Source organism: Macaca thibetana, chromosome 5 (genome assembly GCF_024542745.1).
Source record: "Macaca thibetana thibetana isolate TM-01 chromosome 5, ASM2454274v1, whole genome shotgun sequence".
In the NCBI taxonomy this organism is placed as follows: Eukaryota; Metazoa; Chordata; class Mammalia; order Primates; family Cercopithecidae; genus Macaca; species Macaca thibetana.
The window spans coordinates 100,336,711-100,363,118 of record NC_065582.1 but is presented as its reverse complement, the minus strand read 5'-3'; the positions used below and the strand labels follow the sequence as shown (position 1 = coordinate 100,363,118).

General features: G+C 41.6%; 1 protein-coding gene and 1 pseudogene across 2 annotated transcripts in view; one reads left to right on the top strand and one right to left on the bottom strand.

Moving 5' to 3' along the window:
* Positions 1–473, bottom strand: part of LOC126954693 (nuclear receptor coactivator 4-like) — a 75,148-nt pseudogene extending 74,675 nt beyond the window's left edge.
* Positions 474–547: 74 nt separating this feature from the next.
* HERC3 (HECT and RLD domain containing E3 ubiquitin protein ligase 3) overlaps positions 548–26,408 on the top strand; it is a 123,067-nt gene continuing 97,206 nt past the window's right edge. The window contains exons 1-4 of one of the 2 annotated variants that reach the window (XM_050790417.1): positions 582–699; positions 3,679–3,736; positions 5,803–5,897; positions 13,287–13,541. In XM_050790417.1, the coding sequence (XP_050646374.1) occupies positions 13,316–13,541 (226 nt within the window). In that variant the 5' untranslated portion in view covers positions 582–699; positions 3,679–3,736; positions 5,803–5,897; positions 13,287–13,315. Of the gene's footprint in view, positions 700–3,678; positions 3,737–5,802; positions 5,898–13,286; positions 13,542–26,408 lie in introns of both variants that reach the window. The other variant, XM_050790416.1, reaches the window with a different exon arrangement.

Sequence of the window (26,408 nt, the reverse complement as noted above, 5' to 3'; positions counted from 1 at the left end):
CGCCTTTCTTCCGCAGCCCCGCGCCGGTCTTCGATCCCCACCTCTTCAGAAGGGCGCCGGCGGCTGCCGCGGACCTCCTTCCCCGCCTCTCCCACCGCGCAGCGCCGCCGGCCGGCGCCGCGCTTCCTACAGTCCTACGAAGGGGAGTAAAGCAGAAGACTAGCGCACTCTCCCTCAATTGTCACCCTCTAGCTTTCTTCCCCCCACTGCCCAAGGCTTTCGGTCACCTCTGCATAAATAATAAAAACCAGAGCCCAGAACCTGAAAAGGCAACCGCTGATCGGTCCCGTTCGCTTCCCCGCCAGTGAAAAGCAATCTTTTTCAGCGCCAACGCTCTATGTCATGCAGTCCGATCTCGGCTGACACACCCGTGCCGCTGTCCCCGCGCCGGGCCCTAGAGTCCTGTCACCTCGGGCCGCCTGCGCCTGGCTCTGGGGCCTGGGCCTCTCCCCTCCTCCCGCCCTCGGACCTCGCCGCCCCGCCTCCAGCCCGCACCACGGCGGCCGCCATTGGTGTGGGTCCTCCCCAGAGCGGCGCCCATTGGCCTGGTGCGAAGTCATTCACCTAGCGCATTCCGCCGCCCGCAGGCTTGCGGGGAAACTTCCTTATTATTGTGACGCCGAAAACGGAGAAACCCCGAGCCGGGCGAGAGGCGCTGTGACAGTCGGAGTCCCAAGCTGCGGTTCGGCTGCTGCCGAGGTGCGCAGGGCGGGGGCCGGGGTTCCAGGGAGGAGGGTACGACGGAGCTGCCGTCGCCCGGGGCCGCGTTCCGCCTGGCACTGCCGTCAGCGCGCGGCTCCCAGAGGGGCGGCTGCGGCTCCTCCCGTGGCTCCGGCGGCAGCGGCTGCAGGCACTTCCAGCGATGACCTGGGGCTGGGGAGCGGGGAGGTTGGGGCACGGCGCCCTTAGGACCCTGCGTGCGCCTCCCTGGCGTTCTAGTGGGCTCGCCCTCCCGCCAGAGAGCCCCGCGCCGGGAAAGGCGAGACAAGCCTTCAAAATGGGAGCGCCTCCCGCCCGCGCTCGGCCGCCCTGCCGCCCTGCCGCCCGGGAGGAATTGCGACGCAGAAAGTCAAAAGGAGGATAGTCTCCATGCTTGACCCCTGCCCTTATTTAAATTCTGGGGTTCCAGGGACCTCCGTGCAGTGAGGAGCGCGGACGCTTTCAATTGAAATGGGAGCTGGCGAGGCCCTGGCATTTTGGGGAACCTCGGCGGCCGCGAGGAGTTTGCGCTGAGGACGCGGTGCACGGCGTCCGCGATGACAGCGCCGGCGGGGCTGCGGGGCCCGGCACCACCCACTTCGCGGAGGCCGGGCCGGCTCGCCTCTCCGGGGTCCGCCTCCTGGGCGGGGCCGGGGGCGAGGGTGTGTGCGGACACGTGTGTACGGGTGTGTGTGTGTGCGCCGACACGTCGGTGCGAACCGGCGCGGGGGTGTCAGGAGCTGGGACGGCCGGGGGCAGGTGAGACTTGAGTCATTTGTGAATGTGTGGAGTGGGCAAACCAGGACAACCAGACCGAGAGGAGCATGTGTAACCTGAAACAGGTGAGCCTGTAGAGTTAGTGTCTAATGCGACTGTGCACGGAATATGTGTATGCAGCGTGAACTCCAGGGAATAAGTATTAGAACTTTGCTGTTGGTCTGTCACTGTTTCTGGCTGCTTTCTGATTGCATTTTACATTAGCTTTCAAATCAGCCCCATTAGGAAGTACCTTAAATTCAGAGAAAAGCCTTCCAGGATTTTGCTTGCATTCATCACGCACAGAATGCTTTGGGAAAGACGATTCAAGAGCTCTCTTCCATTTTTATGTGTCTTCTGGCGCTTTCCACAAATAGGAAGCTATTTCTAGAACCTTTTATTTGATGATTTGATAAGATCAAGTGAGCTGATTTTTCAACTCCAGACTTGAGAGAAATAAAAAAATAAAATGAGTTTTAAATGCAGTGATAGAGAGGGTATCATGTTTTAGTCGGCAGAGTACTGTGAAGCTCTCTCCTTTTGTACTTTCCTTTACCCTGGGAGAGGAGGGAGTAGCCTTATGAATCAGAAAAGCAAAGTACATTGCATATTCCAAAGCAAAATAGTTGAATTACATATTCTACATCATGGTTGTACCCCCTTCAAGGTTAGGAACTTTCTGTAAAAAGTATAATGCAGGACACAAGGAGGACAGGTTAGAAACCTCTTTGACAGAGCTTCTTTGGCATGAAAAACAAAATTAGCACATTAGCACTAGCATCCAGTTCTATTTGTTCAGTCAGTAGCTGGAGTTTACTTTTTGAAAAAAAAACGGATTTCAGAATGTTCCATATTGTGTGGTTGAAGCCATTCGTTATAGCATTTCATTCTGAGGACCAAATTTAAATTTATTAAGATTTTCATGACCAATTAAAAACTTTTTTTATACTTAATGAGAGTAGTAGTACCCCTACTGGAGACACAAGATAGTTATGCTTCAGTTTTATAAATAAAAGTAATATTCTCCAGATTGAATGGGATTTTCTGCATAGAGAGGTAGAAATAAAGTTACGACAATATCTTTTTTTTTTTTCAAGATGGGAGACTCGCTCTGTTGCACAGGCTGGAGTGCAGTGGTGCGATCTCGACTCACTGCAACCTCCACCTCCCAGGCTCAAGCGAACCCGCCCCCACCTTAGCCTCCCAAGCAGCTGGGACCACAGGCGTGCACCACCACGCTCAGCTAATTTTTTGTAGTTTTTGATTTCACCAAAAGACGAAACATTTTGCCATGTTGCCCAGGCCAATCTCCAACTCCTGGACTCAGGCTCTCCACCCACCTGGGCCTCCTAAAGTGCTTGACAAAAATATTTTAAAATCATGCAGGACTTTTTCTTTTGAGACACTTTAGGTACCTCTCTGAGATGATCTCTTCTCATTTTGCATGATGGAGGATGTGGTAATGAAAGGGAAAGACCGGATGCAGTGGCTGGCGGGGCGCAGTGGCTCACCCCTGTAATCCCAGCACTTTGGGAGGCTTGAGACGGGTGGATCACTTGAGGTCAGGAGTTGGAGACCAGCCTGACCAACATGGTGAAACCCCGTCTCTACTAAAAATACAAAAATTAGGTGGGCGTGGTGGCAGGCGCCTGTAATTCCAGCTACTTGGGAGGCTGAGGCAGGAGAATTGCTTGAACTTGGGAGGCGGAGGTTGTAGTGAGCCCAGAGTGGCCACTGCACTCCAGCCTGGGTGAAAGAGCCAGACTCTGTCTCAAAAAAAAGAAAAAAAAAAAGAAATGAAAGGAGACAGTCTTCATAACAGTTGTGGCAAAACAAGCAGCTATGTGTGATACATGGAAAAATAAAGAAAATAGACAAAATTAAATTATTTTCCAAAACTTTCTCTAACAAAAATGAGAGATTTTAAAGTAATTCTATTTTTACTACTCCCTATCAAATGTCAGGAATTTTTAGAAGGTGATATCTATATCTCTAGTTCACTTTTAGAGGTGATTGATATCTTTATAACTGGTTAGAAGTTATCTTACTAGTATTTAACCAAACTCCTGTCTTGAGATACAATGCATGGGGAATATTTAAGATTGAGTAATTTAAAGATATACTTATTTTCAGAGGTTAACTCCTGTCTTTTTGTTTACAATAACATGAAGACACTTAACCGAGTTCCATACTAATGTTATTTATTATTTCTTTAACTTGTAGAACCGCAGGGTGTGGAATATTTCTGGCTTATAGTCCAATGCCAAGTGTGTGACCTGTGGTGAGTTACTTAATTTTTCTGGACCTCAGTTTTTTCATCTTGTTAATGGAGTCCTTTACATACATTATCCTGTTTAATACTGTCATCAACTCAGGCTAAGATAGCTACCTAGAGAGAGGCCTAAGCAAATCTCAGTGCCTTCCTGCTTGCTCTAACATAGTGAAGAGAACAAGGTGAGCCCAAAAAGTAGGATATCTGGTGTCTGGTCTCTGCTTCAAGCACTTAATTCTTAGAGGACCAAAGTTACTTGGCCTCTGAAGGCCTTAGCTGCCATTAAAATGAATTTAGGAATGTAAGTCTCTTGCTTAGAGGTTAGACCAAATGGACATTTAATAAGATGGTAAATTTGCTAATACAAGTCTGTCCTCTTTAGACATTTACTCCATTTAGAAATAGTACTTGTGGGTAGCAGAGACATGTGTTTCTGTGTAAGTGAACTGTTTTTATTATTACTCAGGGTGGGGAACCTTTAAAATTATCTGGAAAATAAAAGGGGTAACAAGTTGAGATGGTGGAAATTCTGGTTTTCTAAGAATGGGGTTCAGTTCACTAGACATTTATCAAGGCTCTACTGTGCTCCTATACTCTGCTGAGAATGGAAGGCACAAAGATGAGTAAAACCTGATTCCTTCATGGAGAAACTCCCAGTCTGCGCATGGACAGGGTGTTAGTGGAGGAGGTATGAGAAGCAGCCAGACTGCCTCAATAGCGCTTTCCATTTTTTTTTCTTTTGTGAAGTGTTTGTAAGCATAAAATAATGCATGCCATATATGTTAAGAAACAACAATAAAAGGACAGAAGCAGAACATCAGCCATGCTATTGAAATGTCTCCCTTTGTGCTCCTTCCAGATTGTTCCCTCTATTCCTACTGCCTCCACAATCATTACCCTGTATTTTGTGTTTGTGATTGGCTTTTCTTCATAGCTTTGTTACCACTGATGATTCTTAATCTCCAAATAATATATTTGTTATAGTTGTGTTTGAACTTTGTAAAAATGCATCATACTCTGAGTTCTTCTGTGACTCAACACTTCTTAAGATTTAGTTACAATGATGCTTATAGATGGAGTTTATTTTTTACTGCTCTACAGTGTTCTATTTTATGCATGTGCCGCACTGTATCTGTTTTCTGTTATCTGTTGATGGATATTTGTTTTTTGCTTTTTTTCTATTTCAAATAATGCTGGAATTAACATTCTTATACATATATCTTGGTGCATATGTTCATGAGTTTCTCACTGCATTGGACTGTAAGATAGTCACAGTCATTTAGGGCTACTAACATTAAAATTTATTAAAATAAAATACTAAAATTTCAGTTATTCACTTGTATTAGTCACATTTCAAGTACTCAATAGCCACAGATACCTACTGGCTACCATAGTGGACAGTGCAATTATATAGCATTTCCATTATCGCAGAAAGTTCTAAGTTTCCAGATTTGACTCATTTTTGTATCTCCATTTATTAGTACAATACAGGAGCACCATAGATGCTTAATAAGTTGGACAATGCTGGTCATATGCCCAGGAGTGAAATTACTGTGTGGGGAGGTATCCACATCTTCCTCTTCACTAGAGAATGCCAACTTGTTTTGCCAAGTGGTTATGCCAGTTTATATTCCCACCAGCTGTCTATGAGAGCCCTGGCTGTTGTATATCCTTGACTTAGTGTTGTTAGAATTTTCAATTCTTGCGAGTCTGGTTGGTGTCTTTTGAAGGCAGCCCACAGCTTAAGTAGACAGCAGAGAAGTCATTCTTCCAGCTTCACAAAGCCTAGCACCAGGTAGTGAAGAAGGCACCACCTTTGAGGGGATGATCGGGGGAAGGGTAGGAATGTTTCCTGTGTTGGCTGAGCGGATCAGGGGACCAAAGTCCAGCTAAAGTGGTGGAGAGAGAAAACAGCAAGGAGTGGATTCATGTTGTTGAAAACTTCTCTTTGCCTTCTATGCCATTTCTCCCTTTGGTAGGAACATTTTTGATAATAAGGCAAGTCATTAAAATGAATCTTCTTTGTTACCAGAGTTAATTCTGCATTTTAATTTTGGCCCCAAATTTATTTAAAGCCTGAATTTGGGGGGTATCTGCCAAGCACTGAAGATTTTGGACATTGTCTTTTCCTGCTGTTGAAAGAGACCCTCTACATATATACAACATTCAGGTAATTGCTTCTAAGCTTACTTGAAAGGAAGCTTATCCCTATTTTAAATGAGATTAGAAGTCCTGCCTGAGTGTTATTTAGGTCTCAGTGCCTTTCAAACAAAGGAATAAGAATGAGTTGTTAGGCTGCTGTGTGCATAGTCGCACAGTCTTATTATAAGACAAAGTTTAGGAATTTAAGGTTGTCTTTTAGCATTCAACTCACTAGAGCTAGTTAAAAGAGATTTATCTCCCCACTACCCTCCACTCATGCCCTCTCCAGAATTTAAAAGCAAATGCACACAAAAAAACTTCCTCCTATCAACCTCAAATCCCTTTCATGAAAGTTATGGCAGATGGTGGTGATGCTGCTTTGCTGTAGTGCAGATTTGGCAGAATGCAGCTAGTGCTAATTGCAGTGAGGAAGACAGGAGTCATAACCCCAGCCTCTTGGGAATTGTCCTGTCTGCTGAGGTCTCAAAGAAAAGCACTAGGAGTAGGAGTAATATTGCTTAAAGCAGCTGACATTTACTGGTCACTTATTACTACATGCCAGGCACTATGCTAAGCCCTTTTTACATGCATTTTCTCATTAATCCTCATAGCACTCTAGCACCACCTCCTGATTTTGGAGCTTAAGGTGGGTAAATATCTTTCCCCAGGTTTCACAGCTAACATGTGGTTAATGTAGGGCTTGGATTTTAGTTCTTTTGACTGTTAAGCTCTGCTAAGATTATCTTGAATCTCTTACCAAGAATAGATGAGAAGGTCTCAGGAAAGTACCAGGTTGACATTGAGAGAAAGTTGTCCTTCAAAAGTGGTCCTTTTGTTTTGTCATGGGGAAATAAGAGGCAGGAAATGCAGCCAAGTGGGGCTGGTGTAGGTGCTGAGGGAAGTGTAGTCCTATATTTTGCAGCGAATTTCATAATTATGTATTTTGAAGGAAAATAAAAGATTCTGCTCTTCCAGGAGCAAGCAACAGAGTGAATGAGGAAAAATGGGTGTAAGGACCTTGGAGATCAAAATGCCTAGCGATGTAGACCGTTGCTGAAACTAGACCTTTAAAGTCATGAACATCAGCAGCTACAAGATTTAGGGGTCCAACTGGAATGTACTTTGAAGTGAAAGCTGTGCTAGTGGCTGGCTTCTCTCCAGTGCATTGAACTTCTCTCCTGAAAGTTAGATGGTTTTAGTTGCCTTCTTCTTTAGTTCCAGCAGAGCCTTGTGATGACCCAGACCATATTTATAATTATGATTGATAGTTTATTCACAGGTATACATCTTATTTGTGGTTGCTCTTTAATTCTCTTGATAGGCAGTTTTCATTTGACAAATTGAAGATTCCATTACTGTAACTCAGTTGGGAAGAATTTTTGAAGTTTTCAACAGTAGTCCTTTTTATTATCTTTTTTCATAAATTGTTTTTACTAGTCAGTCAGGGATGAGGCCATACTTCAGGCTGTTTACACAGGATTGTGCTTGGCCAAAGCAACCGGAACTCAGATGACTCTCAAGGACTGACTCATGCCAGATTAACTACGAAAAGCTGATAGACCCAGAACACCAAATTAATAATGAGAATTAAAAATCCTAGTAAGACTGAGATGCTTTGGTTACCTGGTCACAGTATTGTATCCCTGTAGTAGAATCTGCCCTATAAACCAAGTTATTTAGGGTTGCTTGCTAAGCAAGGCAATTGGTTGGGTGAATTTAACAACTGTTATGGAATCTGATCCACCCATCCACTTTTAGGAAATAATTACTTACTGGATCACATAGCCAGGTTGACTGATCAGGGTCCCTGTTTCTCTGGAGAGTGGTGCAGACACATTGCGAAGTCTGGCCTTTTGGTTATCTACTTTCTAAGCTCCTTACTCTACAGAATAGCATAGTGTCTCTTTCTTTTCCTTCATCTTTTTTTTGTTTGTTTCACTTTCTTCATCTGTAGATTAGAGATAATGGCAGTGCCTGTCTCATAGAAGAAGAAATGAGCTAACATCTGTGAAGCATATAGAAAAGTACCAGATCCAGAGTAAGCTCAAATCAGGTCTTATCTGCTGTTATTATTAATAATGTCATTATTAATATTATCAGTCAGGAGTTTCTTTCTATTGCAAGTGAAAGAAACCTGATTCAAACAAGCATAAATAAATAAGCTTAAGTAAACAAAGAAGGGACTTGTTATACTCTATATATAGTTAGGTTCTGTAAAGTCATGGTGAATACCATATTAGTGAATACAGAGCCATTGTTTCTGAGGAAATAAAGGGTTAGGTTCCTGCAGGCTCTGGTCAAGAGATTTTTATCAGCCAACTGACGCATAGCCTTGTTTTATGTGTGTTTCTGTCTAGACAGCCTATTTAATATATCTTACTAATAATTATACACAGTATTTCTTGGTAATAAAACACTCGTTGAGAAAGGTTTAACATTTTCTTGACCCTGTGTAATGTGACAGTGTTTTTGGCTTTCAGCCTCAAATCAGTGCTATCTACTGTGATTTTTGCTTTTTATTGGTTGTCTTCTCATGAATCCACAGATTTACTTGCTTTTCCATCGTTTCTGTAGCTTCATTATGCACTCTGGATATTACTTTAGCTGTCTCCAGGGGAGGCCTCACATACAGATCCGCAGATTTCCTGTTCCATTTGTGGACGTACCCACTTGTTGATTCATTAAGACTGAACTCACAGCCAACACTGTAACTCATGCATGAAAGAAACTTACCTAATACACATTTTTTTTTTTCTGTGTAAGGCACATCACAACCTTATTGAACCTAAGAACACTAGACAGGTAGGAGAGATAAGACAAATTTATGAAATACTAAAAATTAAAAAATCCATTGATGTGGTTAATAGCAGTTGAGCAAGTTGGGAAAAATAACTTATTTCTAGATTATGTGAGCTTGCTGGTCTATTTAAATGTGTGTCATTAGACCACCACCAACCACCACCACCACTACCCTGCCAGTTTTTCATTTTATTTCTACTTCCCTCCCCACAATCTTTGTAGTTAACTCAAATAATAACATTTAATCTTAATACATTTTTAGTGTAGAGTCTAGACAAGGAATACAAATCTTGGGAAGAAGAGAACTTTCTGGTTAAGACGGCAAATTGAGATTCAGTTTTATATTTTATTTTGGGCCTTTTCATGCCTTTCCTGAAAGCCTCAAGAGTTCAAAGCATACCTCAGGATTACAATAAGGCAGTTTTAAAATTGTTATATACAAATTAAGGTCATTGAGTTAAAGCCAAAGTACTGTAATTGTTGTCAAGAGAGGTTGAAAGTATGAGCTTCCTCTGTGTTGTAATCTTTAATTTGTAACCATTTGGGCATGCTTTTACCTTGGGAGAAAGGAGTTTGCCATTTTAAAAGCTGACTTCGCACAGAATAGCCAATTAGCTGTCTCCTTCATATGTTGACAGTTCTCTCCTGTAGATTGTCTGATACATGGAGCTTTGATGTGTTCTCCTAGTATTATAGTTCAAAGTAAGTCTTCACTATTTCCGTTAGAATCCATCCCCTTTTCATTACAATGAAATGAATGTACCAGTGAAAAGATTAGGCAAGACACCTTTGAAGTCTGCAATCTTGTTTTGAAATCCTGATATTTTGACCTGTAGGACCTAGAACAGTAATTCTCAATATGGAGAAAGTAGCATGTTTAAGAAGTATGATTAGAAAAGAATATTCAGAATTATAATTAAAATGTATATTTGGAAACCAGCTGGGCTTGGTGGTTTACACCTGTAATCCCAGCACTTTGGGAGGCCAAGGTGGGCTGATTACTTGAGGTCAGGAGTTCAAGACCAGCCTGGCCAATATGGCGAAACCCTGTCTCTACTAAAATGCCAAAAAAATAGCTGGGTGTGGTGGCACATGCCTGTAATCCCAGCTAATTCAGAGGCTGAGGCAGGAGAATTGCTTGAACCTGTGAGGCAGAGATTGCAGTGAGCTGAGATTGTCCCACTGCACTCCAGCCTGGGAGACAGAGTGAGACTTGGTCTAAAAAAAAAAAAAAAGAAAGTATATTTGGAAACTGAAATGTAATCTGAATGTCCTTAAGACCAATCTTTTGCATTATTTGTTTGTTTTTAAGATGGGTCTTGCTCTATTGCTCAGGCTGGAGTGCGGTGGTGCAATCACGGCTCACTGAAGCCTTGACCTCCTAGGCTCGAATGATCCTCTCATCCCAGCCCCCCAGGTAGCTGGGACTACAGGTGTGTGCTACCACACTTGGCTGATTTTATTTATTTTTTGGTAGAGATAAGGTCTCACTGTGTTGCCCAGGCTGGTTTCAAACTCCTGGCTTAAGCTGTCCTCTCACCTTGGCCTCCCAAAGTGTTGGGATCACAGATGTGAGCCCCTGTGCCTGGTCACTATTTTCTTTAATATCTAGATAAAGCGATTCAAGCCCAAGGTGATACTGATTAGAGATTTAGTGTCTTCCTCAAATTTCTAAGAATTTCCAAGGGGAAGAAGAGCATTTAGGTTCTCTTATGGCTCATCCAAAACTCTTGCTTAGTTGTCTGTCTTCCGGAGGGGTACTGAGGGCTTATTTTCAAGGTTCTTTTTATTCATGCTTGGCAAAATACAGTTATTGTAAGGCTGTTGTGTCTTAACTTTGATAGAAGGTTTGGGATTCTCAAAAGTAGTTACAGAACAGGCAACAACTTCAAACTGAGTGTTAGACACCACTGTTCTCAAAATCCATCTGCTGTTCTCTGCCACAGAGAATCTACTGTTTACTGGCCAGGTTCCAGACTTGCAGCCATATTACAGGCTTCAATCGCTTTCTCTTTTTTGTCTTTTTTTTTTTTTTTTTTTTTTTTTGCGGTGGAGTTTCACTCTTGTTGCCCAGGCTGGAGTGCAATGGCGCCATCTTGGCTTACTGCAACCTCTCCCTCCTGGGTTCAAGTGATTCTCGTGCTTCAGCCTTCCGAGTAGCTGGGATTATAGGTGCCTGCCACCACGCCCGACTAATTTTTGTATTTTTAGTAAAGATGGGGTTTCACCATGTTGGTCAGGCTGATCTCGAACTCCTGACCTCAGGTGATCCATCTGCCTTGGCCTCCCAAAGTGTTGGGATTACAGGTGTGAGCCACCATGACTAGCCAATCGCACCCTGTTAATTTGATATCTTAAATAGGAGCAGCTACTATTTTATAAGGCATGCTTGGGATTTCCCCCATCTCCTTTCGTCTCTAAATCTTGGACCTTTCTTTCAAAACCAGAGAGGTGCATGAAGTATTTTCCTAAACAGAAGATCCATCCACTTAAGATTTCCAACTTTACCAGTAGTCAGAACTTTTGAAGTTACAATATTTCATTTCTGATCAAAGCATTAGATAAAACTTCCCCTCTTATGTCTTTGTAAGCAAAAATAAAATATTGAAATAATTGATACCTCTCCCATATTAAACTTTAGGGGTTGTTTCCTCCTCCTTTCTGTTGTAGAAAAAATACTTTTGTGGCTATTATGTAGGTAATGACAATTCTCACAATTAAACTCAAGAAAGCCTTATCGGCTGATGTGGACCCGCAGAGGCAGTAGGCATGTAGCAAGAGAAAGGAGGTTTAAAGACAATTAAAAAATCTTTGTTGAGATATAATTCACATACCATAAAATTTGCTTTTTTTTTTTTTTTTTTTTGAGACGGAATTTTGCTCTTGTTGCCCAGGCTGGAGTGCAATGGCACGACCTCAGCTCACTGCAACTTCTGCCTCCTGGGTTCAAGCAATTCTCCTGCCTCAGCCTCCTGAGTAGCTGGAATTACAGGCATGTGCCACCATGCCTGGCTGATTTTGTATTTTTAGTAGGAACAGGGTCTCTCCATGTTGGTCAGGCTGGTCTGGAACTCCCGACCTAAGGTCATCCGCCCGTCTTGGCCTCCCAAAGTGCTGGGATTACAGGCATGAGCCACCACTCCTGGCCTAAAATTTACCTATTTAAAGTATAACATTTAGGGGTTTTTAGTATATTTACCATGCTTTAAAACCATCACCACAACCTAAATTTAGAACATTTTGCCACCTTCCAAAAGGACAGGTACAGTCACTCTCAATTCTCCTCTTTCCCTCCAGTCCTAGTCGATTTTCTAGTCTATTTTCTATTGCCCATTCTATACTTTTCATGTAAACAGAATCATATAATTTGTGGACTTTTGTGACTTGCTTCTTTTTCTTAGCATAATATATTCACTGTTCATCCATATTGCAGCCAAATAATATCACATTGTATAGATATACCATGTTTTATTTAACCATTCATCAGTTGATGAACATTTTGGTTATTTCCTTTTGATACTGTGTATAATGCTGTTGTGGACATTCCTTTATAAGTTTTTGTGTGGACGTAGTCTTTAGTTCTCTTGGGTTTATAACTAGGATGAAATTGCTGGATCATATGGTATCTTTATGTTTATTCTTTTCAGGAACTGCCAGACATTTTTACAAGCCAGTGTAGGGTGGTTCTAACAGCCCCACATTTTTGCCAACACTTGTTGTTACCTGGCCATCCTTGTGGTGTGAATTGGTAGCGAGAGATGAGATTTTTTGTTTGTTTGTATGAAAGGGAAACATTAATTGTTAAAAGGTAATGAAACTTTAGGCTAGTGTCAGTAATCAGGCAAAAGTTGATTACCTGCTAAATAGAAGAGGTCTGTGTTATACTGTGGTCTCTGTTGAAGGAGATGAAAATCTTTTTTGGGGAGTTAAGTTATAAAGATATAAAGAGAAAGCTACCAGTTAGGCAGTATAGTAGACATGTCAGAGGGATGCAGGCTGACTGTCACTGTAACAATCCCAGAGTCTCTCAGGTAGGAAGTGAGGCTTGACTCAGATCTGGAACCAAGGGTAAAAGGGAATGGCAGAGAAGATAACATTTTTTTTTTTTTCCATTTTTCATCTTCACTTCAAGTGGTGAAATCCTACTAACCAATCTAATATTAGGGTATGTAAAGGAGTTAATTGGTTCAAAATTTTTTAAAACATTAAAATAAGCAGAAAATTCAAAGGAATGATGCATTGAGAAAGGATAAGGTGAAGTCTTGAGAGTGTTTTCAAAACTGTTACTAACTTAATGGTTTGCCAAGATTGTTTCAGCTCATCTCCTGTACTCAGGATTCTTTAGCAGTGATCTGAAAACCATATTCTGTCTGTTCACTCGTTCATTTAAACAAACACAATTTATTTAAACTGTTTTTTAAACTCTTATTAAAATACAAAGTAGCATCATTTTAACATAACTGCTTTCAACAGTATTAATATGTTTTATTTTGAGATGTAAGATATCTGAAGAATATTAAGGGGAGGGTTATTTTTTAAATTGGTTACATTCATTACTTGATTTTCTATGACCTATTTCTTTTTAATTAAAAATAATTTTTTTTTAACTCTCTCCTAGGCTACATGATTCCCTGAAAGATAAGAACAATGTTATGTTGGGGATATTGGTCTCTGGGCCAACCTGGTATCAGCACCAACCTGCAGGGAATTGTGGCTGAGCCCCAGGTGTGTGGGTTCATATCTGACAGAAGTGTCAAGGAGGTGGCCTGTGGGGGAAACCACTCTGTGTTCCTGCTGGAAGATGGGGAAGTTTACACATGTGGTTTGAACACCAAGGGGCAGCTGGGCCATGAGAGGGAAGGAAACAAGCCAGGTGAGTGCACCTTGTCTGTCTGGATTATTGGTGAGAATGGAAAGTTGGAGGACACAATGGCAGAGGGCCTGGTTGGACCTTTCTCCACCAAGTGTTAGGTTTCAGGGAAGCTCTTTTGAACGGTGCAGGGATTCCCTCCTGTTTGGAACCCTTGTGTCTAATTCAAGCCTTTGGATGGAAAAACAGGCTTTTCTTTTTTTTTTTTTTTTTTTGAGATAGGGTCTTGCTCTGTCACCTAGGGTTGAGTGCAGTGGCCAGATCTTGGCTCACTGCAACCTCCACCTCCCAGGTTCAGGTGATTTTCATGCCTCAGCCACCTGACCAGCAGGGATTACAGGCATGCGCCACCACAAGACTTTTTATTTTTCATCTTATTAGAGAACTTATGTAATGTCAGTTACCCGAGGAGGGGAGGATGACTAGTTAGTTCAGGGTTAGAATAAAATAGATTTTGCCCATTGTATTAGTTGGTTTTCACACGCTGATAAGACAAACCCAAGACTGGGCAGTTTACAAAAGAAAGAGGTTTATTGGATTTACAGTTCCATGTGGCTGGGGAGGCCTCACAATCATGGCAGAAGGTGAAAGGCACATTTCACATGGCAGCAGACAAGAGAAGAGAGCTTGTGCTGGGAGACTCCCATTTTTAAAACCATCGGATCTCATGAGACTCATTCACTATCATGAGAACAGCACAGTAAAGACCTGCCCCCATGATTCACTTACCTCCCACTGGGTCCTTCCTGTAACACATGGGAATTCAAGATGAGATTTGGCTGGGGACACAGCCAAACCATGTCCCCCAGTAATTTAATGCTGAGAATTATGGCAGTTTTTGATCAGGTAATCCTCACACAATCACTATCAGAAGCTTTACTTCCTGATTACCTATATTCATTCCTTTGTTTCTGCAACATGCTTTTATTATATGTTTTGTGCTAAGCAATGTGATTGGTGTTATGAGTGGAGGGATGAATGAGATATGGTGATGATGTGGCTGCAGTGATCCCCATGGCAAATGCTGTCATGCAAGTCTGTATTATGTAAGTTGAAGAATACACCAGAGGTGTAGGGAAGGGGAAATTGGTTCTGCCTTTGGGCGTTGAGTAGAACTTTGTTGTGTGTGTGTGTGTGCATGAATGTGCACTTGGGTGTATGAATGAATGTGGCAGCATCACTCAGGTTATTGCACACCTGATACCCAGTGATGTGGATATAAAGGTGCAATACTTGTTCAGGGCATGTTGAGTAGTGTGTGAGACTGGTAAGAGCGGGTAATAGAAGAGGATAAGCTGGAAAGGTAGGGGGCTAATTCGTTTCCTTAAATTTCAGTGCTTTTAATTGATTTGTAACAAGTGCTGCACATATTTTAAGTTTGTTGATTTTATTTTTTTCCTCCTATTTTTACATTTTTTTTGAGACAGAATCAGGCTGGAGTGCAGTGGTACCATCTTGAGTCACTGCAACCTCCGCCTCCTGGGCTGCAGATATCCTCCCATTCTTAGTCTCCTGATTAGCTAGAACTACAGGCATGTGCCAACACACCTGCTAATTTTTAAATTTTTGTTTTAGTAGAGATGGAGTTTTGCCATGTTGTCCAGGCTGGTCTCAAACTCTTGAGCTCAAGCAATCTGCCTGCCTTGGCCTCCCAAAGTGCTGGGATTACAGGTGTGAGCCACCATTCCTGGCCCTATTTTTACTTTTAAAGAATCTAAGTATGACTTTCAGTATATGTGTATCATGGATTTATAAGATCCTCTTAGTAGTGATGATGTGTAAATGAGTCTTCTTTTGGTGAGAAATTTTAAGATAGGGTCTTAAATTGTGACCACCTATTTGTCACACTAGCATAGGTGTTTGCTCCTTTTTCTGTTACCTGCTGTCCTTTTCATTCAATACAGATCATTCCAGACACTGAAGCTTCATTAAAGAATAACTTGCAGTTTTTTCGAGATGATTTTACCCTTTTATTTGGCATCAATATGAATTGAATTTTTTCTGTGACACTGTCTTCCTCTTCTCTCACATGTATTATTCCCTTCTATAGTAAGTGACAGTGTTCCATAGTTTCCCTGCCCAAATGTCAGTGTAAATTTATAACCGTTAATTTTTATGTTGCCCATTGGAAAGAGGGCTGTGGGGCTTAGGCACAATTGTGAAGGATGTGGAGTGTGGTTGATGGGCTTCCACTTCCTCATTCTTTGCCACCAGGTTCCTTCAGGAAGCCTGCTATGAGACATGCACCAGGCCTGCTCATCTGGGGGCAATGCCCCATGTTCTAGCCAGGGGTTTCTTAATCTGTGGACCCTGAAATCTTGGGATTTCAAGGAAGGGGTTTGTAGAGTCATCTACAGACGAACACCCTTCCATGTACAGTGCACTCAATACTATAGGTTTTCAAATGATTCTGTTGTTTACTAAAACGAAAATTCAGTTGAAAATGCCGCTAATTCAGAAATTAGTAAATCCTATTTATTATGTATTTTACCAATTAATAGAATACAAAGGTATCATATACAAATACCATGGAGGGGGCAGGAAGAAGCTTGACTTTTACAAATGGTCTTCATACTGGCACAGATTAAAAACCAAGTCTTCTTTCTTTTCCTCCTGTTAAAACTCACTGGTATCTCACATTAAGGTCCTAAATGTGTCCTCTGTTTCCCTAGGCTAGAGCCAGCATCTAACAAGTAATGCATTCAGAGGGATTAATGGCAGGTCACGGCCCAACAGTATGCTCTTTCCTATGGGAATGTCTACATTCAGACAGGGTTTAGGAACTTCACTCCAGTGATCTTTGAAGGACTTGTACCACCCTAGCCAGCCTTTGAAGGGAGTATTTTGGGAACTGGGAAGAGATCTTTCTAGTCCTCCCATAGAGACAGCAAGATTATGGTGAAGTTTGAAATCAGATAAAACTAATGGAGGCATTACATCTGTAATCTAAAATGGGGATTATAGTCTGGGCATGGTGGCACACACCTGTAATCCCATCACTTTAGGAGGCCAAGGCCAGAGGATTGCTTGCCAAGGAGTTGGGGACCAGTCTAGGCAACGTAGAGATAGGAAAAAAAAAAAAAAATTAACTGGGCATGGTGGTGTGTATCTGTTGTTCCTGCTACTTGGGAGGTTGAGGTTGGAAGGTCGCTCGAGCCCTGGAGACTGAAACTGCGGTGAGCTGTGATTGCATAATTGCACTCCAGCCTGGGCAACAGAGCAAGACTCTGTCTCAAAATAAAACAAAAAGCAACAATAACAAAAAACCCCAAAATAAATAAATAAGTAAAAATGGGGATTAAAATATTCTTTCATAGGTAGAGTAATCTGTGTAAATATTGAATGCAGTGTCTGGCAGTTTTATGTCATGCCTCAGAAATTATGCTACCGTGCAGTTTTACCATCCTGTGTAAAGGCTGATACTGTCTCTGGAGGTACAGGGAAAGAAGCCTAAGCTGGAGTTTGAGAACTGGGATCTAGTTTTTTTATCTAACAGGAAATAGTTGTGTGGCCCTGGGCAAGTTTCTTCCTATTTCTGAGTCACAGTTCCCTTTCCTGTAAAAGGAGTAGACTTCCTGTTCTAATCTGATAGTTCTTGATGAAGTGGATTCACATGATAAAAAAGACACAACACAACTACTAGGAGTGCTACAGACAGAAATATGTTACAGGAAAGAGGTTCTGATCCACACCCCAAGAGAGGGTTCTTGGATCTCTCAAGAAAGACTTCAGGGCGAATCCGCAGTGCAAAATGAAAGCAAGTTTATTAAGAAAGTAAAGGAATAAAAGAATGGCTACTCCATAGACAGAGCCCTGAGGGCTGCTGATTGCGCATTTTTATGGTTATTTCTTGATGATATGCTAAACAAGGTGTGGATTATTCATGCTTCCCCTTTTTAGACCATATAGGGTAACTTCCTGATGTTACCATGTAAACTGTCATGCACTGGTGGGAGTGTAGCAATGAGGACAACCAGAGCTCACTCTTGTGGCCATTTTGGTTTTAGTGGGGTTTTTGGCTGGCTCCTCTACTGTAACCTGTTTTGTCAGGAGGTCTTTATGACCTGTATTTTTTGCTGACCTCCGATCTCGTCCTGTGACTTGGAATGCCTTACCTGGGCCAGATGCAGTGGCTCACGCCTGTAATCCCCACACTTTGGGAGGCCAAGCTGGGTGGATCACGAGGTCAGGAGTCCAAGACCAGCCTGACCAACATGGTGAAACCCATCTCTACTGAAAATACAAAAATTAGCTGGGCATAGTGGCGCGTGCCTGTAATCCCAGTTACTCAGGAGGCTGAGGGAGGAGAATCGCTTGAACCTGGGAGGCAGAGGTTGCAGTGAGCTGAGGTCACACCACTGTACTCCATCCTGGGGGACAGAGCGAAATTCCATCTCAAAAAAAAAAAAAAAAAAAAGAATGCCTTACCCATCTGAGAATACAGCCTAGTAGGTTTCAGCCTCGTTTTACCGAGCTCCTGTTTAAGATGGAGTTGCTCTGGTTCATATGCCCCTGACAGTAGTCGGTGATGGCCACCCTCTTTCCACCCTCTTTATCTGTCTTCTCTGTGGCTTGGTCTTCTATCAGGCAGCCTCACTGCAGTCAGGTGCTCAGATATGCCTCACTGCACACCTTGGTCTTGGAACCTGGGTGAGAGGGTTCACCCTGGGGTAGCAGGTGGGAAAGGAAGCAAAAACCTCACAGAACAGTGATAGCAAAGATCTGTAGAAGGCATCATAATGAATACATCTGAGTGCAACCAGACATTTCTCCAGCACAGCCTCCTGATGCAGCTCCAGGGAGCTAATGGTAGGTGTTGCTGGGCCTCTGGATGTGAGTGAGCTCTGGCAAAGCAGCTGCTCTGCGTCTGTCTGCATACTGGGTCAGTTGGCCCTCAGTCATCCTGCAGACGCCCTCCCCAGCAGGGCTGAGTGACTGCAAGAAACCCAAGCTAGAGGTGTGCCAAGAAGGCTTTGGGATTCAGCCTCAGAATCCAGCCCATGCTTGTGATCTAAATTTGGAATAAGGCAGACTAGTGTAAATTACAAGAGATTCCAGAAATTTCTGTTGTTGGTTAAGCTTGTCTGTTAATTATAAACTCCATAGCAGCTTGGAATAGTGCCTCTTTGAATGGAAAGATTATGTGGGTGGGTGCCTCCCTCTCTTCATTTAACTTTTTCATTGGTAGGTGTGTTCTAAATACGGATAAGATTTGGGTTGGTTTTTAATGAGTGGGAAGAAGAGAATGAACTTGTTTTCTGTGTTTGCTTATTGAGAACCGTGACCTGGAGAGCTGCTAGACATGGAAGGGAAGTCCGTGGCAGGCTTACTTTGTTAGAGGTATCTGTTGGTCTTGGCCCACAGGAATGCTACCGCCAAGCAGCTTCTGTGGTTTTTGGGGAGGGAGCATGATGGAAGGCCCCGTCCTTAAAAGATAATTTTTTGGGGGGGCTCTGGGCAGATCTTTGATTTCATCTTGGCCCAGATCAAGTTGCCCAGATCAGTTGACTTTGAAATATGAAGGATTTTAAAAAGTGAGTGTATGACTGTTCCCTCTAAGGCTTTGAACGTGTCAAGAAGTGAGTTGAAGGAGTTAATTCCATGGTGGCCTACCTCCCAGGGGCTTACAGAGTTTGGAACCCAAGTGGCAAACTTAAGTTTCTTTTTCTTGCTTTGCAGTACTGACTGTGAATGGAGTAATGCCAGTCCATCAACACTTACTCTGCTGATTGGACTTGTTAATATTTCTAGTCCTAGCAGGGCGTCCACCAGCATGGATGTGGTCATCTAGCACTAGTCTGGAGGAGGATTTATTTTATTGCCTTGAAACTTTGTTCCCTGTTAAAATGCAGACAACCCTGGGAGCCACATATTCTGACCTTGCTGAGGGGAAGGAAAGTCGAAAGAAGGTAGTGGTGTAGGAGATGCACCTGGACAAGTCTTCTAGTGCGTGCCTTGATTGTGTCCTGCTAGTCATCGTATGCCATATTATACACTCTGTCTCTAAGTGGTTCAGCTGCAAGGCACATCAGTTCATTTTTTTTTTGATGCATTCTGTAGATATGCCAGAGCAGTGATATAAAGCACTTCTCAGTGATTCTAAGGGTTTGGAGATTCTTTTTTTCCTTCTTGAGAATATGTAACAGTTACCTATTGCTGTTGCTGACCCTGAGACTACTGTGGTTTATTTGTACTCTAATTTCTCTACTTCTCACATTAGTAATACCCTTATGTGACCAACTGTGTGTGTGTGTGTATGTGGTAAGAAGGAGGCATTTCAAAGACACATCAAATTCTGAAACTCCTGGTTATTCAGGCTCCAGATATTTTCCCAGTGTGTCAGGCAGCACACAGCGTTCTAGCTTAGGTGTGTCCATGACTCATTTGTGATTTGGCCAAGGGCAAAGAGGCCTGTGATTCTCAGAAGCATTTTTCAGATGCAGTTTATTAAGCCCCATCTAAACTCAATGTCCAACTTTAAAAAAAAGTATTGGATTATAAGTCTTTTGCACATTCCTCTCTCACATGACTTTTCTCTCCTTCATTCTCACCTTTATTCTGACATATAACTCATCCCTCCCCCACAAAGCAGGCAGAATTTTTGTGATTGGAGGCATCATAGGGTTATTACTAATTTCCTTACGGTTTTTGTCCATGAATTTATTTATAATTTTCTAAGACAAAGTTACAGAGCTGGCATTTTAGGAAGTCTTGTGTGCCTTCCCCCACTTTTTTTTTTTTTGAATAAAGCAAGCAAACAAAACATGAGCTTTTTTTTCCCTGAATGTTATTTTTTACAAATAAAGTGACTAAGTGGACATTAAATCTTGAGCTCTTTTATTAAACTAGAGACTGGTTGTCCATAGAAAAAAATTCAATAAATACCTTAATTTACCATGCCTCTGATACTCCTACCCAGCCACATTGTAAACAGTACTCTTCAGCTAAATGAATGGTTCCCCTTTCCTTACACATACTCTGATTTCTAATATTGGGATTTTAGGGTAAGCTAATCTCTGTGTTACTAGGGATATCTGAACTTACATAAGTGTCTTCTAATCTCTTTCCCTATCTTGAATAGACAAGAACCGTAGTAGGGGCAGTTATTTAGTGTAATCTAATTTGACTCTGCTAAATTGTACAATTCTCTGTAGACATACCAGGAAATCTTATTTATAAGCCCAAGGGTAACAATTTATAAGCCCAAGGGTAACAATTTATAAGCAAGCTCTAACATTTCTGTGCACCTCTATTTGATTCATCTCTATGATTGGTTCCTTTTACTTCCTCCTGAGTTGGTTTCCCTCTTGCAGGTAATTTAATCCAATTCACATTCGCATTTTGTATTCAGTCTAAGCATTTCCATAATGCCTGTCACCATATGTAACAGCTCTCCTGCTGTTTGATAAATGAGGTTTATAAAGCAGAAAGTCCAAAATCTTCAATTCCCAAACTGTGGTTGCTTCTAACCGTGGTAGAAGTAAGGCTTTCAACCAACTTCTCAGGTTGCTCTCGGGCATCTGAAGGGCGCAATAACTCTGTCATGTTAATCAGCTCTTGCTGAAAAGCAAACCAGCTGAACTGAAAGGAAGTGGAAGGGACCCTGTAATGACTTCCTGTTATTGAAGTGCATGTTTCTATGGGCATAACCGATATAAAAGGCAGAATGTGCCATAGGAAGTGTTCAGATCTCAACATTGCCCTTGTTAGGGCCCCATCTATTCCTTATTAGGAATGGCAGGTGGTTCAGGAGGCTGTGCACCCCTTTCTGATTTTGGTGATAATGTTTATAATCAAAACTAGTAGGAAGTCTTGCCTCTGATAGCTGGGTAGATGACTTTCTAGTTCAAAGGTCTGAGGATCAGGAGAAACTGTCATTTAATAATTTTATTCTGGGATAATCGGAGTTTTTTTTTTTCTATCTGTGATACTCAGCCTACATTCTATAAAGCTACTTGAGTGTTTTAGAAAATGTATACTTATTAATGAGCATACTCATTAGTGTGAGGTATCTGTGACTTTTAAAAACCTGCAGTATTACTTTTAAGTAAGTAACAAAATGGTTTGCTTCATGAAACAAGAATCTTAATTTGTTAATTATAAAAGTGGTTAACGATACGTATATAAGCTCTCTTTATCTCTGATGTGCTTAGCATTTTTAAGCTGATTAATCCTCATGATAGCCCTGTAAAGTAGGTCAGTATTATTATCCAAGGTATATGTAAAGGAGAAAAGAAAAGGGAGTTGAGTTTGAGTCTTGCTTGAGTACTGACAGTTTGGGTTTAATAATCCTAGAATTTTGTTCACAGACATTTTTGTAACCTCAGGCTGATTGAGAATGGCTGATAAGATTTTATTGTCAAACTTGTTTACATTTAATTTCCACTCAGTACTTTTATTAAAGAAACAAAAATTATATAAACGTACCCACCCAGAAGCTTGTATTCCTTAATTTACTGTTGAAATACGAATATGATCAAGGTACTTTGGTAAAAGTTACTAAGAAACAACTCCCTTTTTATCTTGAAAATCATTAGACTACTATTTGTCAGCTGCCTTTTTAAGCTCTTTTGAGCACCAAATAAAAAGCACACATGATAACTCATATTTCAGGTTGATGTATTTTGTCTTGCTATTTGCCTCTTGTTCTTTATTTTTTTATTTTCTTGAATTATTTACTTCTTATTCAGTCACTGATTCAGCAGATATTTACTGAGTGACTAAACTTCTAGATTCCTCATTTGTTTCAGATACTCTTAGAACACAACAAATTAATGCAGATCCCACCCTTTGGGCATTTGTAGACTAGGTGAGAATATAAGATATACCCAAAAAGGTTATATCATGCAGTTCAGCAGGTGTCAAGCAGGTGATACACGTCCTATGTGTGTCAAAATAAGTGTTGTCCTGCAGTGAAGAGATAGATCACCAACAGTACTGAATTCTGAATTCTTTTTTTTTTTTTTTTTTTTTTGAGACGGAGTCTCGCTCTGTCGCCCAGGCTGGAGTGCAGTGGCCGGATCTCAGCTCACTGCAAGCTCTGCCTCCCGGGTTCACGCCATTCTCCTGCCTCAGCGTCCCGAGTAGCTGGGACTACAGGCGCCCGCCACCACGCCCGGCTAGTTTTTTGTATTTTTTAGTAGAGACGGGGTTTCACCATGTTAGCCAGGATGGTCTCGATCTCCCGACCTTGTGATCCGCCCGTCTCGGCCTCCCAAAGTGCTGGGATTACAGGCTTGAGCCACCGCGCCCGGCCCTGAATTCTGAATTCTAACAAATGTCATATTCTATACCTACACACATTATAAGGTTCACATTTATCTTAAGTTTGTGAGCTTGTTGGAGGAGTGAATTGTAACATTTTGGAGAAGGGGCAGCTTTGGAGATGGTTTCAGGGTTCTAGGGATGTTCAGCGATTTTTAGTAAATCCACCCTTTAATTCTGAATTTTTGTGTTACAATAGCAATTTTTTAGTTTGGCAGTTTTGATGATTTCATCTAGCTTGGTGATCTATGATCTTTATAGATCTAGGGTAGGTAGAATGTTGTAGTTTATCAGCCTGAATGGGGTATATCTGGTCAGCTGATATTTTATATCTCTTCAAGGGCTACTGGAATTCTTTGTAAGTCTTTTTGAGTGAATGCCATTTGATAGCATGTAATGTTGAAATCTTTGATAACCCTCTAACAGATATATGGTCTCATTTCCTTGCAGACTTGCAGTCATTTTTTTACTCATTATTAAAATGTGCATTGAAATTTCTATTATAATTTTTAATTGACTTAGAACAACTGAAATCATGATTGTGAATAATTTTAATTTAGAGTGTTAGCTAATCATGGAGGCAGTATAATGAATAAGAGCGTGGACTAGCTGTGTGACTTAGAGAAAGTTGCTTAAACTCTACATGTCTCAGTTTCCTTAGTTGTAAATGTGGATAATAATATCTACCTATTAGGGTTGTGAAGATTTAATGCATTGCATATCAGAAACTTGGAAGAATGCTTGGCTTATAGTAAACACTCAGGACTAGCTATTATCATTTATTTTTATTTTTAATTTGAAAAAATAATTGCTTATCTCTATTTCATTCCAATTTTAGTGTATATGCTGCCGAAGCAGGCACTAGCTATTATCATTATTTGTAGTAGCAGTAGTAGTTATTTGTGTTAACACTTTTCATTGCAATTGTTTTGATCCTGCTATTCCAGCATATTAACAAATTAATAAATTCATTACAAATACATACAGTTTATAGATGTATACAAACATATACATCTATACATCTGTAAATTGTGTTGATCACTTTTATAGATTCCCTTAATACTACAGGATCTGATGAATGATACGGACATTCAGCTGAGGCAGATGTTATAAGTTAGGGTTGTTAAGGGAAAGTTTTATATTATGTTCATTTTTATTTTAAGTTTTAAAGGATAAGTCTATTTTCTTTATTTTCAATTTTTGCAGTTCTTTATTGTTCCCATGAAAAGTACCTTCATATGTTGGGTACACTGTAAAACTGATTATATACATATGGACACGCATACGTGCATCTTCTCTCTATGCAGTTGTTACCGTTACTTCCAGCATTCTCATCCAAAATGGCAAGGATAAGGGAATCAAATTAGGTCGCTGTGGACACTGTGGTACAACAGGGACTACTTTGTGGTGCTCCTGAAAGTCTTGTAGTGGTTTAGCAACAGTTAGCTGGGTAGTATAATCTTGCCATAGGCTTAGTAAATAGAGTACAATCCACTGGCTCCTAGCCCAGCTGAAATCTTTGGGCAGTTACTTCAGACTTCCAGTTAGCTGTGATGGGAGTGAATCTTTGGACAGAGATAGAAATGGCCTGAAAGAATGCAAGTGCTTTTCCCTTCTGCATCCCTCAGTTGCCTAAGAAGAGATCATTCTGGAGTCTAAACCTACATCATGATCTCTGTTTTTTTTTTTTTTTAGTGGTACTGTATCAGTCCCTATGCTTTCAGTTTCAAGTAACAACAGAGTGCTAAGCTGTGTCATGAACAATGAGTAAAATTTATCATCTCACATGAGAAGAGGTATTTCTAGGATAGGCTAAGTCAGTAGCACAGTTGCCCCGTGTGTTTCCCATCTTTCTGTTCTGGAGTGGAATTTTGTAGTGATGTAGAGACTTATTCTTCCTGCCAAATCTCTGGCCCACTGGTGTGGGTGTAAGATTTTTCCGGGCCTCATTTAAAGCCTGCATATATTCCCCAAGTGCTTTACCAGCCAAGGTCAGCCTTGACACTATGCCATGTTTTTTTGGGTGCCAGAATTGGCCTGTTATGTTGAAAGTGTTATTTTCTCTCATATTTTTCTCCTTTAATACTCTTCACTATTGAAATGCCTATAGGCCCAGCATCCCAGGAGTTTGAGGCCAGCCTGTGCAATGTAGTGAGACCCTGTCTCCAAAAAAAAAAATTGAGGACTTTCCCTGAGGACAAGTCACAACAGCATCTCAGCCTTTTGACTCTTTTTGGGAGTTGTTCATATTGCTAGAAAGAGGGTTATAAGGCTCTATCTCATTTTCTTCTTTTCAAAGTCATACTAATAAGAGCTTGCAGAGAGCCCTTAACAACAACAAAAACAAACAAACAACAAAAAACAAAAAAGCCCCCAACATTTTCCACTTCAAATAGATTTGTGATTAATCGGTTTATCACATTAAAGGAGTCTTTCATTTATTGGTTTGGAATTGATCTCATGCTATATGAACTGTGCTGATCATGATGAAATTTAATAGATTGTACTGATTGAGACAGCAAGTTCTATATTCTGCATATACACAGAGGCTGTTTGGGTACAAAGTCAAAATAGGGAGGCCGGGCACGGTGGCTCACGCCTGTAAGCCCAACACTTTGGGAGGGTGAGGTTGGCGGATCACCAGGTCAGGAGATTGAGACCATCCTGGCTAACACGGTGAAACCCTGTCTGTGCTAAAGATATAAAAAATTAGCTGGATGTGGTGGCAGGCACCTGTAATCCAAGCTACTCAGGAGGCTGAGGCAGGAGAGTGAAGTGAACCTGGGAGGCAGAGCTTGCAGTGAGCCAAGGTCGCACCACTGCACTCCAGCCTAGGCGACAGAGTGAGACTCCATCTGAAAAGAAAAAAAAAAGAAAAAAAAAATAGGGAGCACAGCAAAGTGAGGACCATTATGCCCTTAGGCAGCAAGTCCCCTGGTTTCCCTCAAGGAAGTGGAGGCAGCAGGCAGGCAGTGGATGCTGGGTCTCCTCCAGGACCAGCTGGAAGCAAGGATGTTGAGAAAAAGCTGGAGAGAAAGGAATGATAGGAAAATGGAGGTAACAGTTGTGCTGAGCTCACCAGGAAGGACAAGTTACATTCTCCTTTCCCTTCAGATGAGGAAGGAAGGCTGAACTAATTATGGAATGATTTTATTTTCTTTGAGGTGCTATATAACAGGGATACATTAAACCAGGTTAGCCATGAATGAGAAACTGGAAGTTTATTGCAATGTCTTTATGAGTGCAGTCTGTGCTTTATTCATCTTTCTGTTCTTCGTAACTCCCTAAGGGTAGTTTTTAAAGTAGAAAAGCACTGGGGAATGCCTTTAGTATTTGCACTGTAGAGATATTAGTGGTGAATGGGCATATAGTCATTCTGGCTATTAGAGGCTTTCCACTGATCGCAGAGGGTATAGTTCAGATTGACTAGCTGCCTTTCTCCTTCCTCCTTTATGCTTCTAACTTGTCATAAAGCCTGTGCTATTCTTTCATATAGAGTGGACTCATCTTTGGTCAAGGATTTGTAAATAGCTGGTTTTTGTATTTCTGAACTGATAAAATGTGAGTAGGAGTGGGAAGGGGTGGGTCAGTGCCTGGTGAAGAAAG